The sequence below is a fragment of the Bicyclus anynana genome, chromosome 20 (genome assembly GCF_947172395.1).
Source record: "Bicyclus anynana chromosome 20, ilBicAnyn1.1, whole genome shotgun sequence".
Classification (NCBI taxonomy): domain Eukaryota; kingdom Metazoa; phylum Arthropoda; class Insecta; order Lepidoptera; family Nymphalidae; genus Bicyclus; species Bicyclus anynana.
In genome coordinates, this window is record NC_069102.1 from 6,209,650 (window position 1) to 6,229,203 (window position 19,554).

Sequence of the window (19,554 nt, forward strand, 5' to 3'; positions counted from 1 at the left end):
TTAATATCGGCAACTACTTATTGGTAATGGAGTCTATGACAAAATCATAAGCTTATTTAACAAAACTACGCGAGAACTGTACGTGCAAACAGAAATAAAGCATTACTTCATGTAGGTACCTATTTACTGTCCAAAAGACGTACGCTATGTTGAAACGAAATCACTTTGGAAAATAAATATAGAAGGCCGAACCTAAATCCGTTGTCATGTATCTCGAAATACGCTGGCTCTCAAACATTTACACACGCTTGTGCACACAATAAAATACCTACCTACTAAATCCAGCCAACCCCGCCGAGCTGTGTTAGGGTTGATAATATAAATTATTATATCCACAGATAAAACTTAGATTAAACTTTTATACAACTTTAATACCGATATTATGTGGAATGCATTCTTGAATGAAATTTTCATCAACAAAAGCAAATAGGTAGGCGACGAAATCATAAATTTATCCTAATAATGATATTTTTTTATTAATGTTTGCCACACATGTGCGATGATACCTTTTTAATGAAATGATGTGGGAATAAGATAAAATGTATTTGATTTTAGTTTGTTTAAAAAAAGGTTCAAGTTTAACAAAAGCTTCATTTCATTCGTAAATTTCAATTCCCTCCTGCGGTTACCAGTGTAGCAGAACCCAGCAAGCTAACTTGTCTAGCATAGTTGTTGTTGTTGGATGGACGACGTCGGGCTTCACGCTCAGCCGACGAGCCGAGAATCCGCGCACTCTAGTACCAGGGGAACAGAGCCCGACCGAAAGTGGCCGTAATATGAGCATACATTCGCTGCGGCATACAGACGCTCACTCAGAATCGATACGGGGGGCCACCACCCCACAATGTGGGGATGAATTTAAATTATTCACAGCGGGTATAACTGCGTGCCGGCGTCTTTAACAAACAAATTACGTATGCGCGCCTAATAACGCGATACAGCCGGCTCCTAGACCCGAGATGCCAAGCTTTCAATTATAACTTGGGATAAATGACGTGGGTCTGCCTTAATACACGCTACTGATATCTGTGCGCGGCGTGTCCCCATTCCGTTAATTACTATGTGAATGCCTAATTACATTACTTAAAATGTAGTAGGATAAAGAATTTATGCTTTCTGATTTTAAATTCCCAAGTATATTTTGCAACAGGCGACCCCGTGCAGGCAGCTTTCTCGTGCAACGAATTAAAAAAAAATTAGTTTCAAAAAACGTAATTCAACGCGGGAATGCCGCCTGCGTAATGGGCACATTGGGCGGAAAATTTTGATAAATATTTTTAAGTATTACTTTTGTAACGTATATTTATATGTCAATGGCGATATAACCATCTATTGCTCAGATGAGAATTGCTAAGTTGAATAGACGATAAAGAAACCTCGACTCTACCAAGAGTGCACGACTAAGAAAAAGATACATACCTATTATATCATATACATACAAGGTTTGTATTTACAATGCTCCGCAGTTCATATTATAAATTAATTAAAAGATAATAGAAAAAAGTTAATTGCCAAATATTCGCTGTGTTATCACTATAAGTTTATTTATATAATTTATAATGATGTTTCATCAAACATTATTTTGATCGAAGTAAATCTGACTAGCTTATAATATGTCGGCATAAGAAACGATTCGAATACATAATATACTTACAATACAAGTAATTTATGCTTGTTAGAACGACAAACCAGCGTCTAATTAAAAATGCCATAGTGTATTTAATATTTATAATACTAATGAGTATTGAGTAATACTCAAGATAGCTTTAAATTATAAAATATTCAAATATTTTAAATACACACGTTTGTGAAAAGATAAAGTGGCTCCTATGTAAATTTATATCCGATAAAAACTAACAAAGAAGGCAACGCGGCAAATTCATGTTAATTTATGCTGAATATACACTTTTAATTAAAAGTAATACGTACGTTATATTATTTTAATGAATTATATTACAAACGAATTTGACCTTACTTCTCTATAACAGAAGGCTAACAATAATAACCTAATACTATTAAAATCGGTTTATAACTTACTGGAACGTTACAGAATTAGCTATTACTGACTCGACTGATGTCCTATTGATCATATTAAAAAAATATATTAAAATAAAAATGCAGTAATTCAAAATATAAAAACTGCCAATGTCGTTTTTTTTATCCTAATAATAGTAAATAGACTTTTGAATTATCTTTTCAACCCTAAAATGTTTCTGGCACTAATTTTGACATCACAGACATGATTATCAGGAGGCATGATGACTTTGTTCAAAGCTCTGTTTAAAATAGATAATTAAACATACAAAGATTACAAAGAAAAAGAAATACAGATATAAGAAAAACGACTAAAATAACAGATTAGAACACTCAAAAAATAAAGTGGAAATGAGCAGGACATGTTGCACGTTTGGACAAGGAAAATTGGACAAAGGAGGTAACTACATGGCAAGGACCAACAAACAAAAGGAAAAGAGACCTAAAGAAAAATGGACTGATGAAATAATTAAAAAAGTCGGTGAAAATTGGGTAAAACGTAACTGACGACAGACATGGGAAAATTGGAGAAGGCCTTTACCTGTAGTGGGGTCCATATTGAATGACAAATAGAGCCCAAAAAAAATCCTACTTATAACTATTATTCTATGTTATATTTAGTTTATTGTTTCATTATGAAAATGAAAGGCTATTTTATTATTATGACTACTTAAACGTAAAGTTAATGTCGAAAATAATTTGAAGGCAAAGAATGTAATGAAAAAGCGCAGAGTCGATTAAGCGAACGACGCTCCTGTTGCGCTAAACGTCGACACAAAGTAAGAAAAGTAGGGAGAGGCGGCGCATAACGTCAAAAGAGATTGAATATCGATTGTCGAGTCGACAGCAATCTGAGACTCCTCTCATCGGTATTATATGCGAGCAAAATCCTACAGAAGCTGACTGGGTATTTTTATTGTTGTATAATTTTTTTTGATTAATGGAAAACTGGTGACAACTTTCATTATAAAAATATTGGTCGAGTTTTATTTAAACATGACTTTATATTCTCTTTGAATTAAACGAAAAGCCTATATTAGAAACAATAGCAATAAAGACAGATTTGTGTCCGAGTTTTCGTCAAATTTTAGTTTTAGTTAACAAAAATGATAATGCTGTTCATTATAATCTTTGTTTCAATTCGATTTTTATGTTGGTACATGTAAACTCTAATAAAAATATAATATGCTCTATGTCACACATGTGCGAGACTACGACAAAGTATTTCAACTTTGTAAGTCAGAATTTTGGCATCACTTGAGATAAGAATAGAACAAATACATGCCCGATTCAATCTACTATTTTAGTTCACTATATTCCAGAATATCATGATCGCACTGTTGAAATTTTTATCGTCATTATTTTGACTCGGTTACAACGCAAATGTGGCAAAGATTTCAAAATATTTACGGGATAAAATCTGAAAACACTGTGGATGACCAGGAAAACATAGAGAGACCCTTCGTGACAATTTATGTCATTGCCCTATACAGGACTGGGCAGAGGCGATACGGGACCCTCATGTGTAATTGTTAGTGGGACCGCAGGATATTGGGGAATTATACGAGCGGTGATTGATTAAGCGGCGATAACGAAAATGGCCGTGGATATTGCCGATGAAGAATTGGAGGGGTGATAACACACGCTTGTAATTAAATGGAATTGATTCATTAATCAACGTATACATTAAGGGATGAAGTGACAAGCACAATTTAAAAATAAGAACCACTAACACGGGTCCGTAAATAATAGGCGATACTGGGTTAATTAAAACTGACCTTAATGGTCGAGTTGAAACACATCATTAGTTCCACACAAATTGGTTTAAATTCTGAACACCTTTATTAAATTAATTTAATGTTTTCAGTGTTTTGACACTTTCTATTACTATCCTAGTATATTATTAAAAGGTAGGTTTTCTAAACAGATTTCTACAGATAGAAAAAAATGTAAAATTGTTTTTATTTCCAACAAACGTCGAGTCAGTTGAGTTAAAAAAAACGTCACATCCATTAATGTATTTACTTCCTACGTATATGAAAATTAACTAACGTGAAATATTCAGTTCAAGCCTTTAAATGCAACATACAGGAATTAACATTTAAGGAGAGGTTATGGAAGTATCTGTTCACAATAATCTTTAAAACTAAAGGAGTATGTTTAGCGTTTAATGCCTTTGTCTTCGTCGTTTACTTTACTTACCTAAATGAAGATCTGTTTAGGATATACCTATGCTAAAGTTAGCGTTGAATGAATATTCATACGATATTAAGTAACATTGCTAAGAGTTGGTTGCTTTATCTTCTCTGCACTAAAAGATAAGCGAAACCCGAAAGCGAAAACATGAGCAAAATGTACCCACGAGTACATTATAAAAGAGCAAGTTCCGAGTAAAAATAACACGCCGAACAATCCCCACACAGATTAAGCCGCAAGATCAACAAATAAATTTTAATCCGACCAAACAGCATTCTCGCATTTCCGGAGGCAAAAACTCAACTCGACACATGGGCGAGAAAAAACTAAAGTTATTATCTCAAGTCGAACCGAACAGAACCCATTAGTAAACAACACGGGCACAAAAGAGGGCAAAATAGCGGCTTATAAAAAAAAGGTAACAAAAAATCGCCTTTTGATCCCCGGCTCCCCTATCCTGCATCTGTGAAGGTTTTATTAGTCTGCTGACTAGTCGGGCAAACGATTTGTTGATTTTGTGTAATACTTGTCGGGTTTATTTTAGTTGAAAACATCTCCCTTTCACATCTGCTGTTAATATTGTTAAGGAACCTTGCCGAACGAAACCACCTTTATTTGTTTACAAGGACAAAACTGTAAATTGCCAGGAATTTCTGTAGTTTTAAGTTTAATTAATATCACATTTCGTTATACGTAGTCACATACATTTTATGCTCCCCGCGTAACATCAAAGGCATTAAATGAAATAAACTACGCTTGAAAAGATATCGCAATGATAAAACGACGGCTCCCCAACCATTAACTTCGCTTTTACAACCTCGAGTAGTTTTATTCATTTTGCAACTGGTACCGCAAATTAAACTGCTCGTTCGGAGCCAAAGCCGAAGTTCTGAAAGCGGTAACTAGAAATAACATTGGTGTTTATATATTTGGCGAGCGTTTACCGCGACAAATCTGCCGGAGAAACTTTCCATTCTAACAAAGAGACGGCCCAGGTACCTACACGCCGGCTGCGGATTACAGCTTCCACAGACAAAACCGCAAACTCGTCGCTCGACCGATCGATCGCTTACAAGCCCAACTCAGCTTGTAGCCCGACATGATCCAAATACACCGAAAACCGTCCAACTTAAATGAGTTTATGACAACTGAGACTCCAAAATACATTGTTGAAAGCCCATTGAAACCTGTTACTCGAGATCTTAAAAGATTAATACGTAATTACCGAACTGTTAAATAGCCAATTCTATTAAGTAATACTAATATAAACGCATTTGTACGGACCGTTAAACGTGTACCTAACTGTAAACGTGATGAATATCGATGTCGACGCGAAAGGAGTTGCTTGGCAAACAGTCGACGTAATTAATTTTGAATCAATTTGCTGAGCGCCGAGGAATTTATTACCATTTCAATTGTTCATGACATAATAAGCGAGTAGCCACGAACGGCTAACAATCTGTGTAGTTATAACGTGTAGCGGAAATAATAATGGCGTTTGTTTAGAGCACAGGCTGTCGACGCCGCGGGCTTTGCCCGGCCTCACATCCTAATTACGCCAATAATAATTACCCGCTCAGTAACAGAGTCGACAGCTGCCGCTATCTCCTTACGCCTTCTGCGCGCCTGGTCGCACAACCTTTCTGCATTATGAGGCAAAATAATGGTACTTTTAGATCCGCTTAAATTTTGAAATTCATTCATAGTTTAATTAGTTAATTCAGTTGTAGGTACATATTGTTCCGATTCCTGTTTTACAAGATACTGCCATATCACATGATTGTAAGTGGTCATGCTATATAAAAAGGGTGGAACGTCATTTCGAAATACTAATTCGAGTTGTCTGATCAGGCGTGTACCTAAATCGTAAGACTCTTACGATTTAGGAGTTTTGAGTTAACTTCAAGATTACAAACACATGTCTTGATATGAAACGGTTAACGAAACGCGGGTTTTCCAACTATAGAGTGCAGCATCAAGAGCTCTATTTATTTTTAGTGCACAATACAAGCAACTAACTTCTAAATGACGCAAAAAATACCTCCATCAGAATTTAATGCAACGTATAAAAATATCAATCAGAAAACGTGCTTGTTTTTCTCGAAGTTATCAATTCGGTATAAACGAGCGCGGGAACAATTATAATTTATTGAAAATCATTCAATGTAATAACTGTAGTGATTCGTTCCGCAATCTCTATCTGCAGGCTAACCTGTCCCGTGGGGCGATTTATTTTATCACATCAATCAATTACGTACGAGAATACGATATTAAAATTTTAATTCGCAGCAATACTCTTAGTGCGAACTAAGCTCGCAAGCGTCGATGGTTTTCGTACATCGAACTTTTATTGGATTGAAAAATTATAACACACAAGTAACATTGGAGCAGCGTGGTGGGTCTAAGCTCCATATTCCCTTACCTAAACGTGGGCCGTTTAAATAAACTGATAATGACGATGGTGACAAGTAAAATTGTCATACTTCTTCCGTGTAAGCGTGTTTTCTAATCTATTATTATTCTGGGCTAAGAGAAAATGTTATAACATAAAACGAGTAGCTTACAAAACGAATTACTATAAAAGCGTGAAATGGTGCCAAGAATGCCTGTCTGCATTTCCAAGCTGAGCAGCTAGCCTGATTGTTTTCGCAAAAACATACCAACGATTTTAATTTAATTTTACTATTTCGAAAATTGAATACCATCATTGTTTGCGTTTACGATATCGTACTAAGTGGGTACAGAAATCACGGGTCTTTTGGTCGGGGCAATAACGTTTTTGTGAAATGAATGATGGTATGCCCGAGGCAGGTAACGCGATACGTCCGCTGTGGGATATAAATAAAGTCGTTGAAGCGAAAAATTCATCAGAATTTATCACTCACGCTGGCGTTGCTTTGTGCAAATAACATCCCGTCCGGAGCACTAATAATACTTACAGCCTACATAAAATAAAATAACGTCATCCTGACCATTTAATATTTTTTAAGTCTTTTTATTAACAGACCAACCAGTATCATGTTTTGATTTTAGGCTTATCATAGTGTAGGTAAAGATTATAACCAGCAGGGTTATTATTTATTTCGGTGTATGATTAAAAACATAAGCAACTACATCGCATTTTTCGTATTTGATCATCGTTGTTTTAACGAAATGTTTATTTAAACGTCATGGTAGCTCACTGGGTAAAGATTATATTAAGATGCAAAAGATAATAAATGATTCCTAAATTTAAGTCAACGTGCTCCACTAACATGGATATAATCTATTTCAGAAAGAAAGCTTGCATAAGATGCAATTTGTGTGTGTAATGTAAACAATTTGATGTTTAAAACCATGATTTTATGTTTTGATGAGCAATTTCACACAACAAACCAACCGAAAATTTGAATGCGCCATTTTATAGAAATATCCAATAATCTTTCATGGGCACGACCCGGCAATCATAAACGGCAATAGACCAAAGTTGTAAAACATCTAATGACTCACTGTACAAAGCTCCTATGATTACGTAAGATGACATATTAATGGGAGAGTTTCTACCTCAAAGCACAGACTATGAACGCATTAATTTAATCCACACGAGCTAGTTAGCGGGCGGTTGAGTGAGAACACTGATCGGGCGGTAATCAGCATGTTAATTTATTCCGAGCTATCAGTATCAGTATGATCGAGCGAGGTAGAGATATTAACCTCGTTCCGAGACACGGTGGTATTAGACGTAATGCTCCTTTATAGACGATTCGCACGGTGTATTTTATACGGGCCGCCTCATTGGTATCGTGGTTAGCTATTTTGCTATCGTACGATCTTAGGTTTGACGGGTCAAAAAGCTAAAATTCTCAGTCGGTATCCTAGATTGTTACCATGTCTGGTAGAGCATGAGACATATCGATAGCTTCGATTTATATCCATAGAACATTTCACATTAATTATTATGTACTATGTATGTATTAGTATATTAATTAGTTACCGTTTAAGTTTCGTTAAAAACTCAAAAACTGCTTGTAATTTTTCATGGATGAATTTTTTAGTAGGTTGGTATACAGCATTAGGAAATGAAAAAATCATTTAAATCCATTCACTATAACTGTGTTCCGCCATTTTCACTGCTCTGTATTAATATGACGTAGACGTAGAGTTATTTATTAATTTATTATTCTACAAAATCCATATTGAACCTAACCATAGTGCTATATAAACCACTGTTGGTATTACTGAGCACTGTTTTATAAAAATTTTAATCCTGTAAATGTAACGGCTTAACAGTTATAAATTATAACAAATTCTTAGTAAGCGTCTAATAAATTTATAATTTCATTTCGTTAAATACACGTGTCTAGATAACCCCATACCAGATATTAAACATACCGGTTTGATGAAATAAAAAATTAAATAAAGAAGATTATATTATGGAGCAAAAAATACTCACTGACAGGGGTCGCACCCTATTTATTTATTGATGCGATTCATATTCGACTGAATAACATAATAGAGATGTACGATAAAAAAAAACAACTTTAAAGCATGGAGCCAATAACACAATGAAATGAATTCGGCTAGCAATTTTGGCAAATCAATGTCTCATATTGTCGAGGTGAATTGTTTGGTGATTTTAATTCTGGATAACGTTCTATCAGTCTGTTTGCTATAAACTTGAGTGGATTTTCATGCTGTTTGCACCGGAGAAAGGTTTGAGTAAAGTTTTCTGTAAATCGGTTGAAATATGACAATAAATGTTGGAAGTGTCGGAAAAAGTAAAACCGTCCTTTTTTAATTGAAAACGCTGCCCAATGCTTATCCTATCTAGATAAAACAAAACAATACATTGTGGGTTATTTCTCTTATAAAGTTCAATAGTAAAGCTCGCGATTACATATTTATAGTTATTTTTAAGGGTTACCTCATAAAAAACTTCTCATGCACAATGAAACTTTACACTGATTTTTTCGAGGACTAAGTCGCGGCTACGAGTAGCTAGTTATCTATACTAATATTATAATTGTGAAAGTGTGTGTGTCTGTCGGTCTGTCTGTTTGTTTGTTTGTCTTTCACGGCAAAAAGGAGCGACGAAGTGTAGGTTTAGGGTAGGTAGGTAAGAAGCGCACATAAGTCAAAGTGAAGCTTGATTAACTCTGGTATTGAAACGATACATTGTCAGAATCTGCTGACTGTACGAATTTGTAATACTGTTATAAAAAAAATATATACGTTAGGTATACTCTGAGGACGAAATCTACTAAGACTACATAACACGAAAGTGTTAAATGTGAAAACTCAATAATTGTAATAGAGAATAGAGGTATTGCGCGATCACAAAGGCAATGACACAATTAGATAGGAAAACGGTCGACGCAATGTCACAGTCAATGCCTGTTGGAGTGGTGAATTTTAAAATTGATATCGACTTTAATTATCACGCCGCGGAAGTTTCCGACTTCTAAAACGTATAATTGGTTCCCTGTAGCTGTTTGAGATGCATTAGGTATAAAACAGACCAACGATTTTATGAATATCCATAATTTTCTAAATTGGTTAAAATCTCTTTATAGAGATGTTTGGAGTAAAGTTTAAATATGAATGAACGTTCTAAACAAGCAATTTAATCTTGAACTTTATTATCAAAAGCGATAACAGTTAAACACATCATGTTAAATAACAATGAAACATATAAAGTAATAGGTATTACATAATATTTTCATACATGCACATATCACTTAGAGACACTGCATTTTATTGTAACATCTTGTACCACGGAAGTACGTTGAATACGCAACAATAATACTGAACTTATAGAAACACACATCAGAACGCCTACCTATGTGCATAGTGCATGTTATATAATTTTGTGCGTATTGCTACAAAATTTACACAAAATAACGTAACATGTTACATTCTAGCAGACAAAGTACGCATTCCACTTGCTTTAATTTTAATTTAAATTAAGTAGCTTGACGTGCAATTTGGCATTATAAAAATAACGAATTTGAATGATGAAACCGATTTTTAACTCGAAAGTTTTAAATATAGCTAATCAGAGAATTCTTAATGGCCCAATTTTATTTATGGGAACGTTTAGCTTAAAAATATAAATGAAAAAAAAAAATAGAGTGTATTCTTGTGTGTCACAAAGTAAATGTGCGTTTTTTTGCTTTCTTTATCCGAAACCGTTAAGATAGCGTACCCTAATATAACATTAGTTTAATGTTAGTGAATTCTAGGCAGTTTCTCTTCTAGAATATGTGTACATATTATATTGAATTAGTGCTCTAATACTGTCGGCCGTCAGCCCTAGACCTTAGAGAACGCTAAATTGATTCCCGCAGCACTTTGGGAGACTTCAGAAAATTTTTAGCACCCTCGACAGTGATTAATGAGTGGAATTTCGGAGACTGCTCCCCTCGAATGGCAAGAAAAGCAAAGGGAGGCCCGACCCTTCCACGCTCAAAGTTCCTTCCTGGCTGAGTGTTGAGCAATTTAGTTTTGTCATAAAATACATCGGTTACGGTAACGTGAGACACTGTTGCGAAACTATCCGAGGATTGAATACATGAATTATTATCGATACTATTCTTTTGTACTGCAAACGTAAATTACCGATCTTCCCCAACAAAAGTAAAAGCTTTGTTCGTTCGATTTGATTTATTTACTTAAAGCTTAAGGATCGTTTACCACAAACGAGTACAATTTTTACAACTACGGGAACAGGTCAGGCACATTCGTAATGAAAGTAACCATTTTTATATCGAGAACATCTGAACGGAGTTGGATGATAGGTTTGTAGTGTCGATTAGAACATAGGCGTCTTTTTAACCGCGATGAAAATTATTCAATTCAACAATTCAATGCAAATTCCGTGGTCTCAAAAGCCAAACCAACAACACAGACAATAATTCAAAAATAGATAGATAATATACAACTCCTATGCATATGATATTAACACAGGGCTAAAATACTTTACGATGAGATAATAACATATGAATTATGCAAAGTCACTCAAGTATATAACAGTAAATCATGTAAATTTTACGCAAAATGTATTTAACAGCGCTATCAATAGCTACACCTGTTTCTTCCTTTGATTATAATAATCAACATTAGATCACGATACAACAAGAAGATTTTTTTATGTTATGAATAACTCTAGCGTTTCTTAATCCTTTGTTTAGATATGTAATTTATTCTATTTCAAGTTTATAATAACTATAATTATATTCTTGAATAATAAAGATAGATATCGTTTTATTATTTTTGTTACGTATTGTTTTTGCTTTATAGATGGTGGCCATGGGTTTCGGTTTTCCGCTTTTGCGATCCTGCCACTTTTTCTACACTTGTGAGGAAAGAGGCCATTGTTAAGTGCCTACCAACGATAGAGTAGCAATCGCTGCTCACAATTTTATTCTAGATTTTTATTTTATTTTATTTATACAAGGGGATATCCCCAGGAATGCTTCGGTAAAAAGTTTTAATTACTAGAGGCTCGCGTTTGACCATCATTTCAAATAATGGTAAGATATTATGATTGGATAGTTTGCCTAGTAGGTTAGGTACCTTCTCTTTTATTTTAAGAATGCCTAAATTATAAGAATTAGGAAACACAGAATGAGGAAGGGTAATCTATTTTAAAACCCTACAGAATTCCAACTCATCGCCTAGTAATTGTAGATCAGTCACAAAACCGGACCGGCAGATTTGCCAGGACAGGACTCCGGACAGAGGTGTTCACATTACACCAGAGAAATTCTGATAGTCATGTATTCACCTCCGGCCCGGCAAAAGTTCCGAGCTCCATATTTGTGCCGGACCCGGATACTGTGAATAGCTTCGTATAAATTGCAAAGCACCTTGCCCTTCCGGCAATATTATCGGTCCGGCAAATCTCCCGGTCCGGCATAGCGGGAACCCGGCCGTACGTTTTCGTGTACAACCGCAACACATAATCTAACAAATCCAACGCCTCTCAGCTACTAATTGCGAGTGTATCATCCCTCAAGCAGCTGCCGCAGTAATTCGATGTGCTCAGCCGTGATGAGTCTCGGCAACAATGCCATGTCATGTTTCTGATTAATGACGTATGCGTTAACAGGTGCAAGTACAATGTAACACAATGTGGGCTCACTGAAAGACTCGTATGCACTAATGCGTTCTCGGTTGCGTACAAACTTGGATGGTATGTAAAGCTTTTACTTCAAACGCACACATGATGTTGATTTTCAACATTTCTACAGGTTTAATAGGGATGATGACATTTTTTTAAATTGTATATAAATTAAGAGTATGCTAATAGAAAAACAATTTTGTAAAAGAAACAGGGTATCTGCGATCATTACTTTCGGAGCTACAGGGATTTAAAGGGTCAGATTTGCGGCCCTGCTGCGGATCCTTGAAAAACGCCCCATACAAAATGGCACGAACTTATGACGTAGTAGGCAATTAATGATCGTTAGATTTGTATGGGCGTTTAAACAAAATTACTAATATCTTTGTTATTTCTGCGTTTATATTTATAGTTCATTTATTAAAAAATGTCACATTTAATGTAAGGAAAGTAAAACTGTATGAATTTTCATCTAATTACGATTTTTAAATTTTATAATCTCATTTATTTTGCAAATATCCAATCAATTTTTGCTTTTTATGTATAAATTAGTTAACATTGACCTTATTTACCCGAATGTATCATTAAAATCAATATATTCAAACCTAGTCATCATCCCCATTGTTAAACCCGCGTGGAAAAATCAGTAAAAATCCTAATAAAGAGGAAATATCCTGCTATGGGTACAAAATGTTTGCGTCGCTTTCAAACTGAACGCATGCGAGGGATATGGTTAGCGTGATAAAGACTAAATATGCGTGGTACCTCCTTTTACACGAAAATATGCCCATGTTTTATTAAAAAGACGATGGTTATGTTCATTATAAGCCATTAATTGACTAAAAGTCAAAATATAAAAATTTTGGATTGTCTCTATAATTCTAAAGGTGCGAAATATTTGCTGACAATAATAATTAATGTTGGTGAGCCCTTTACCTACCACACATTATACAACATTGTGTACATGCGCAAAAACCTATTGCAACATAAATCATGCATTCATATACGTGACATCCAATACTACGTATGGTTTGCAATAGACACTGATGGAACCAAATTGGTCAATACTTTCGTGACCAAACACATTGATATGTGCAAAACTAGCAGACAACAATTTTTACTACATCACACGATTGCACTTGTGTAGGCGTGCACTTCATAGATGTAAAAACACACTACCTATCCTGAGGACTCATTACATTGGAGAAGGAATACCATTTTCAACCCATTTTAATGATATTTTATACTATAGATAGGGCACAATCACATCGAAACATAGGCGGACAAATGTGCATAGATAATTGTCTTAATTACATTTAGTCACTTATTAAACAACGCAAAATATTTAAACACATAATACCTAAATTGTCTACTAAAATGCCGAGTTGTTTGTTTACATAAAAATAGATTGTAATTAAACACAAAATTGTTCATGTGTGCGCTTAGTTGAGTCGCTCAATTCGGATCACTTTTTCCGGTGAATTTGTAGGCACGTAACATATCTATAGTATAAAATAATCATTGTACCATTTTGTATAAACTGAACGTGCACCTTGTTAGACCTTGTGCACACTATTGTGTGTAAGTATATCCTAATTGCATTAATTCTTTACTCTTGTTTCTGCAGTGGTATTACTATTAAGGTACGATTTGATTTACTATTAGAATATCGAATGATTTAGCTCAGATTACTGTAATGTATAATTTATACGAGTAGATTGGGAGATAAGTAACCCGGACCACAAGCGCATTAATAACTAAAGAGAAAGCCAATTTAGAACAGGGAGAGAAATGGAAATAATATATACCTACCTACAAGACTAGCTGACTTCGTTTACGTAAGATACTATTTTTTGTATAAACACAGTGGTCGACCATTTCTTGTCTGCATACGTCCAATACTAAAACCCATCAACCCGTATTCATAAACATAGATTGAGGTTTAAACCTCAATATTCTCTAAAGTAAAGTGTATCTTATCACTACTGTTTAAAGTTCACTTTACTTTCGAACAAATTTGAGGTTTTAATGTAATCTATGTTTATAAATAAGTATATGTTTTTCGAGACCCGTGTTAGCCGTTTAATGTGATCTAATATTATATTTTATGACGCAGTATAAAATAGTAAAGGCTTAACTTAGAAAATGAACGTTTTTTGATTCAGAAAATATCAAATCCTAAACTAACCCTAGCTGTATAAATCGAACAATTAATAACCAACCAGGTTATATATTATAGCAATTGAAACAATTGCAAGGTACAATTCCAAAATTATTATAATTATATCTATTACTATTCTTTTCCACCCATTGTGAGTAATTTTATTCAACATACAGACACACAATTTTCATTTGATTATTTTATATAATATACTATTGATATTAGTATTAGTAGAACTAGTGATTTTCTTTACAAACACAAACAGTAGTAACGAATTAACTTAACCTTGTTTAGACTGTCGTTAGTATAATTAATAAAATCATCGAATAATTGAACACGAATCAGGGTCAGACTAAATAGTGTAACAGTATAGATTGGGAGATAAGTAGAGCCGGCCGCAATCGCATTAATTTGTAAAGAGAGAGCCGAGGTGGTGGGGAGATTCCTAGGGGGTGAAGCGGGGTGGAAAGGGGGTGATTTAATGAACCGCCGCGGCGGGCGACAGCGCGGATTACACCCCACCGTTTGCACTCAATCAAGCCGGCAAACACCCCTAAGCCCCGGCAATTAAATACACGAAACAATCAGATACACGTCTGATAAGTGCTATCGGACAATTAGCGATTATATTGTAATTGATTGGATCTCATTACGTGGCCAACTGATAATAATGATGATTTTATTACTTTTTGAGTTTTCTTAATGTTCTTACATAATACTGATTCATTCGAAATTGTTTTCCTTACCGGTGCGATTAATCACAACTGTCCTATTTTATAACAAACATTTCGTAATATTATTATAACCGGGTAAAGGTACGCCTATAACCGGGTAAAGGTACGCCTTAAGTTACATCTCCGTCCTTTTTCTAATAATCTCTGTGTGTGTGTGTGTAATGATTTGTCTTATTATACGACCCTATACTACTCACTCACCATTCGATAAGTCCATATGTTTGTACCACTAACACTGATCGCGTGCTGGTCGCGATCTATATAATGTCATGCACATCACGACCAACACACGATCAGATATCGGATTTCAAACCATTAGCTGCAGGCATGTGGGCTTATTGGATGGTGTGTGGCTAGCTTTAGACGAAACGTACAATGATGTGACGTAGCCGCGGGCAGATGATAACAACAAATCGAGTCACAATCGTGCGCGTCGCGTATCTAGATCAAGGATGCTATATCGTGTACTGTAAATAAATACACGAGTACCAACGTCGGATGACAATCACTACATTTGATTTGAATTGATATTTCTCTCTAGCTCTTGAAAATTATCTCTGCTATGATATGCTATATGATATGACCATCTTTATGCACTGCCGACTTAGATATCATCATATTATTCGGCTCACTGCTGAGCTCGATTCTCCTCTCAGAATGAGAGTGATAGGCAAATGCGGATTGGCAGACTTAATTTTTTAGAAAAAGCCATGGTTCCCGCGTGATTTGTGAAAAACTGAATTCCACGCGGACGAAGTCGCGGGCGTCCGCTAGTAGAGTAATAATTTACAAGAACGAGTTTATTAAAGTTATATAAATGTTAAAGAAATAAGTTTTCCTGCGATATAAAGAGTTTATACATATTTTGCTAGTCGGTAATAGACAGAATCAATACGTGATTGTACGCGTATACCAGGTCTAGATTCTAGATGAGATCATACCGTGTGACATAGAGCATAAAAACTGCGAATCACTTTGTCGATGTGAAGGCACATTGACAATCGAAAATTTTGAACGTTAGCTGTTCAAATACCACGCCCTGTGCGCGACCTAATTAGATTTGTTAGCTTAAAATACCATGAGGAATAGTTTTGATTACGATAATGCGCGTTGATCGATGACATGTGAAGCGATCGCGTTTTGAATAGCTGCTAACTAACATTTTAGGTAATAAGCAATATGTACCAATTTTGGCATACCAGACTATAACTTTACTTTCTTAGTGGTTGCCCAACACTACTTAAAAGTAACCTTTTTAGGACAGACGATATCTAATGTTCGTACAAGAAGAATTTGCATTCACGAGCAAATGTCTAAATAATACAAACTGTTGTTTGCAGAGAGACCCTAGTTTTCGCTTCCAAGATTTATCTTAGAAAGAAATATATTGGGGAAAAGGAGCAATCGGACGCCATTGACAAATTGCATTGGCAAACGGTTGGACGATGTAACAGAGTGAAATTGACTCTGTGAAACGCTGCTAAGAGAAAATAACAAGTGATACAAAAGGCATGGCACATGGTGATGAGGAGTGAGCCTTCGAAATGTTTCGATTCGATGTCAGAATTGCTCGAATTGTTTCCTTATGAATTTAATGAGGTGATGTACCGATTATGACTTTGGCCGACTAGCAGATTAGTTGTTTGTAATGAGACCGACTAGTCGGCACATCTCTAGATTTACCTTACTTAGAAACTTACCTTGGTTTCCGTTTTCTGTTTCTTCAAAGGGGGTTGCGCAGCGTGTTCCTGCCGCGAGTCGTCGGGCTCGGGCTTGGCGGGAGGGGGCGGCGCGGGCGCGGGCGGTGCCGGCAGCGCGGGCGCTGGCGCAGCGGGCGCCGGCGAGGGCGGCGTGGCGGGCTTGGGTTCGAGCCGCGCGACGGGCCGGGGCTCGGGCTTGGGCGGCGCGGGCGCGGCGTGCGGCGCGTGCGGCGCGGGCGCGGGCGGCGGCGCGGACGGCGTCGGCGCGGGCGGGCCGGGCGCGTTGGGCGGTGGCGGCACGCGCGCCACGCCGTTGACGTCGTGCGGCGGGTGCGGGTGGTGGTGCTTGTCGCGGGCCTTGTCGCGCCGGTGGCCGCCCGAGCCGCGCTTGGCAGCGGACGCGGGCGCGGGCGCGGCGGCCGCGGCGGTAGGCGTGGGCTTGGGCTCGCCGTTCATCTCGTTCGACTTAACGATCTCGTGCTTGGCCTCGCAGCTCTTTGTGCCGGGCTTGGTGCGCTTGATCTTCATCTTGAGCGCGGTGCGCTGCGCGTCGGGTTCGGCGCGCGCCGCCATGCCGCCCGCCTCGTCGGTCTTCTCTATGTCGGCATCGAGGTCTATGATGAGGTCGCCGATGCCGATGTCCCACTCGTTGTCATCGTACTCGAAGTTGGCGGGGTGCGCGTGGGGCGCGGGGCGAGCTCCGCCGGCCGGCGCGCCCTCCCTCATTGGCGCCGCCATGCGCGCCGGCTGCCCGCGCCCGCCCCCCGCAGCCCCGCGCGCCACCACACCATTGTAGCCCTGCAAGTTGCAACACACGTTCAAACATACTGTCATTTTAATCATTACAATTGACGACGATTGATGTGACTATCATCATCATTATCAGCCGATAGACGTCCACTGCTGGACATAGGCCTCATGCATCGACATAGTCCTCTTGCATGGATGGAGCAGTACCGAGCCGCGATCATCCAGCGGCTTCCTGCAACCCGCTTGAAGTCCTCGGTCCACCTAATAAGGGTTTGCAACTACGATTGTTACATTACGTATCGTATGTTCACGCGGAATCCTTCTAGGGTTTATCATTTAGCCTCTGATTAAAGTGCACACACTCAACTGCAAAATTGCACTCTCTGAATAGCGTCTAGCCTAATGCAATTATGGCAGATGTATGTGTAACACAGTTGCTGAATACCTACGTTAAGAGACGAATAGCTTCTACGTGGGATTACTTATTATCATAATAAACACACCTTCTTATAATATGAATTATTGAACACATAGAACAAAAGCCGTAAAAATTAAAATAGCTCCATAAAAACTCAAATGAATACATCCATTTAAAATTATACCTTTATAGAAATTTCATATCTTACGAAGTTATAACCGATTCAAAGTGGCAATAATCGTAAAATACTCATAAAACCTCGTAGATAAGCCCGCTCAGCTCGGGGCCCAGTAATCCTGTATTCCACGTGCACATAACGTAGATACTAAACAAAGCGATAATTTATTGTTACGTATTTACTACTACAAGGAGGCTATTAAGAGATCAGCTTACGGGAATACATTTATTATATACTTCTTATTCTTACAAATATAATAAAAAAGAGGTAAAGTTTTGTGAGGGGATAATACCTGATCTACTGGTCTCATTTTGAAAATTCGTTAACTAATAGAAAGCCACGTTATTTGCGAGTGTCATAGGTTATATTTTATCCACGTATGTTTACGGGAACGGAAACTATCCAGACGAAAGCGCGGGGCGTCAGCTAATGATGTACTACATCTATACCAATCTTTTAAAAAGGTAAATAAAGTTTTGTAGTGTTGTAGGGGGGTAATCTCTGGATCTACTGAACCGATTTTGTAAATTCTTTAACCAATAGAAAGACACGTTATTTGTGAGTGTCATACGTTATATTTTATCCCCGTATTCTCAAGGGAACGGGAACTAGAAAGCCAAGTTATTTGTGAGTGTCGTAGGTTATATTTTATCGCCGTATTATCATGGGAACGGGTATTACGCGGGTGGAACCGCAGGGTGTCGGCAAGTTATATGTACAAATATTCGTTAAGTATTATCACAGCAAATGTTTCGATAAAAACCACTTATAAACTCCGGTTATTTGGTGAGGCTCAGATTCTGGTGAAACTCGAAAGAGATCTTATCGTGGCGATCGAGGCATGGCAAGTTGTCAAATAGGTATCTACTTATACTATAGTCTATACCTTGTCTATAACTTGTTTGCAATGGCGTGCACAAGAGTGTTAACTAGGGCATTGATTCCCAAAGGGGTCCACGGGAGACTCGACAGGGGTCTACGTTGTCGTAACAAAAAAAATGGGGGTTCACGGTTCGTAAGCGAGGGATCCATGAAATTTTATCTAGAATGGGGCGTTTTCTAAATAAAACAAGTGTCATTTTTTTGTAAGATGATAGAACGTAAAGTTTTTTGATTGGTCAACTTTGCTTTTTTACATCCATTCACAGCACAATAAATTAATTAATTCAGCAATCAATTCTCACTTTTTTTCGAAAAATTCCATTTTTATTGAAAGTTGCATAATCAAGATATGGGCAATTATCTACATCATAAAATGCACGATTTCAAAAACACAGCACAT

The 19,554-nt window shown here is 37.1% G+C and overlaps 1 protein-coding gene across 4 annotated transcripts in view; it reads right to left on the reverse strand.

The window, feature by feature from the left end:
• LOC112046728 (zinc finger protein 608) overlaps positions 1-19,554 on the reverse strand; it is a 195,254-nt gene that overhangs the window by 116,420 nt on the left and 59,280 nt on the right. For all 4 annotated transcript variants that reach the window (XM_052887859.1, XM_052887860.1, XM_052887858.1 and 1 more), the window contains one exon: positions 16,927-17,724. In XM_052887859.1, the coding sequence (XP_052743819.1) occupies positions 16,927-17,664 (738 nt within the window). In that variant the 5' untranslated portion in view covers positions 17,665-17,724. The remainder of the gene's footprint in view (positions 1-16,926; positions 17,725-19,554) is intronic.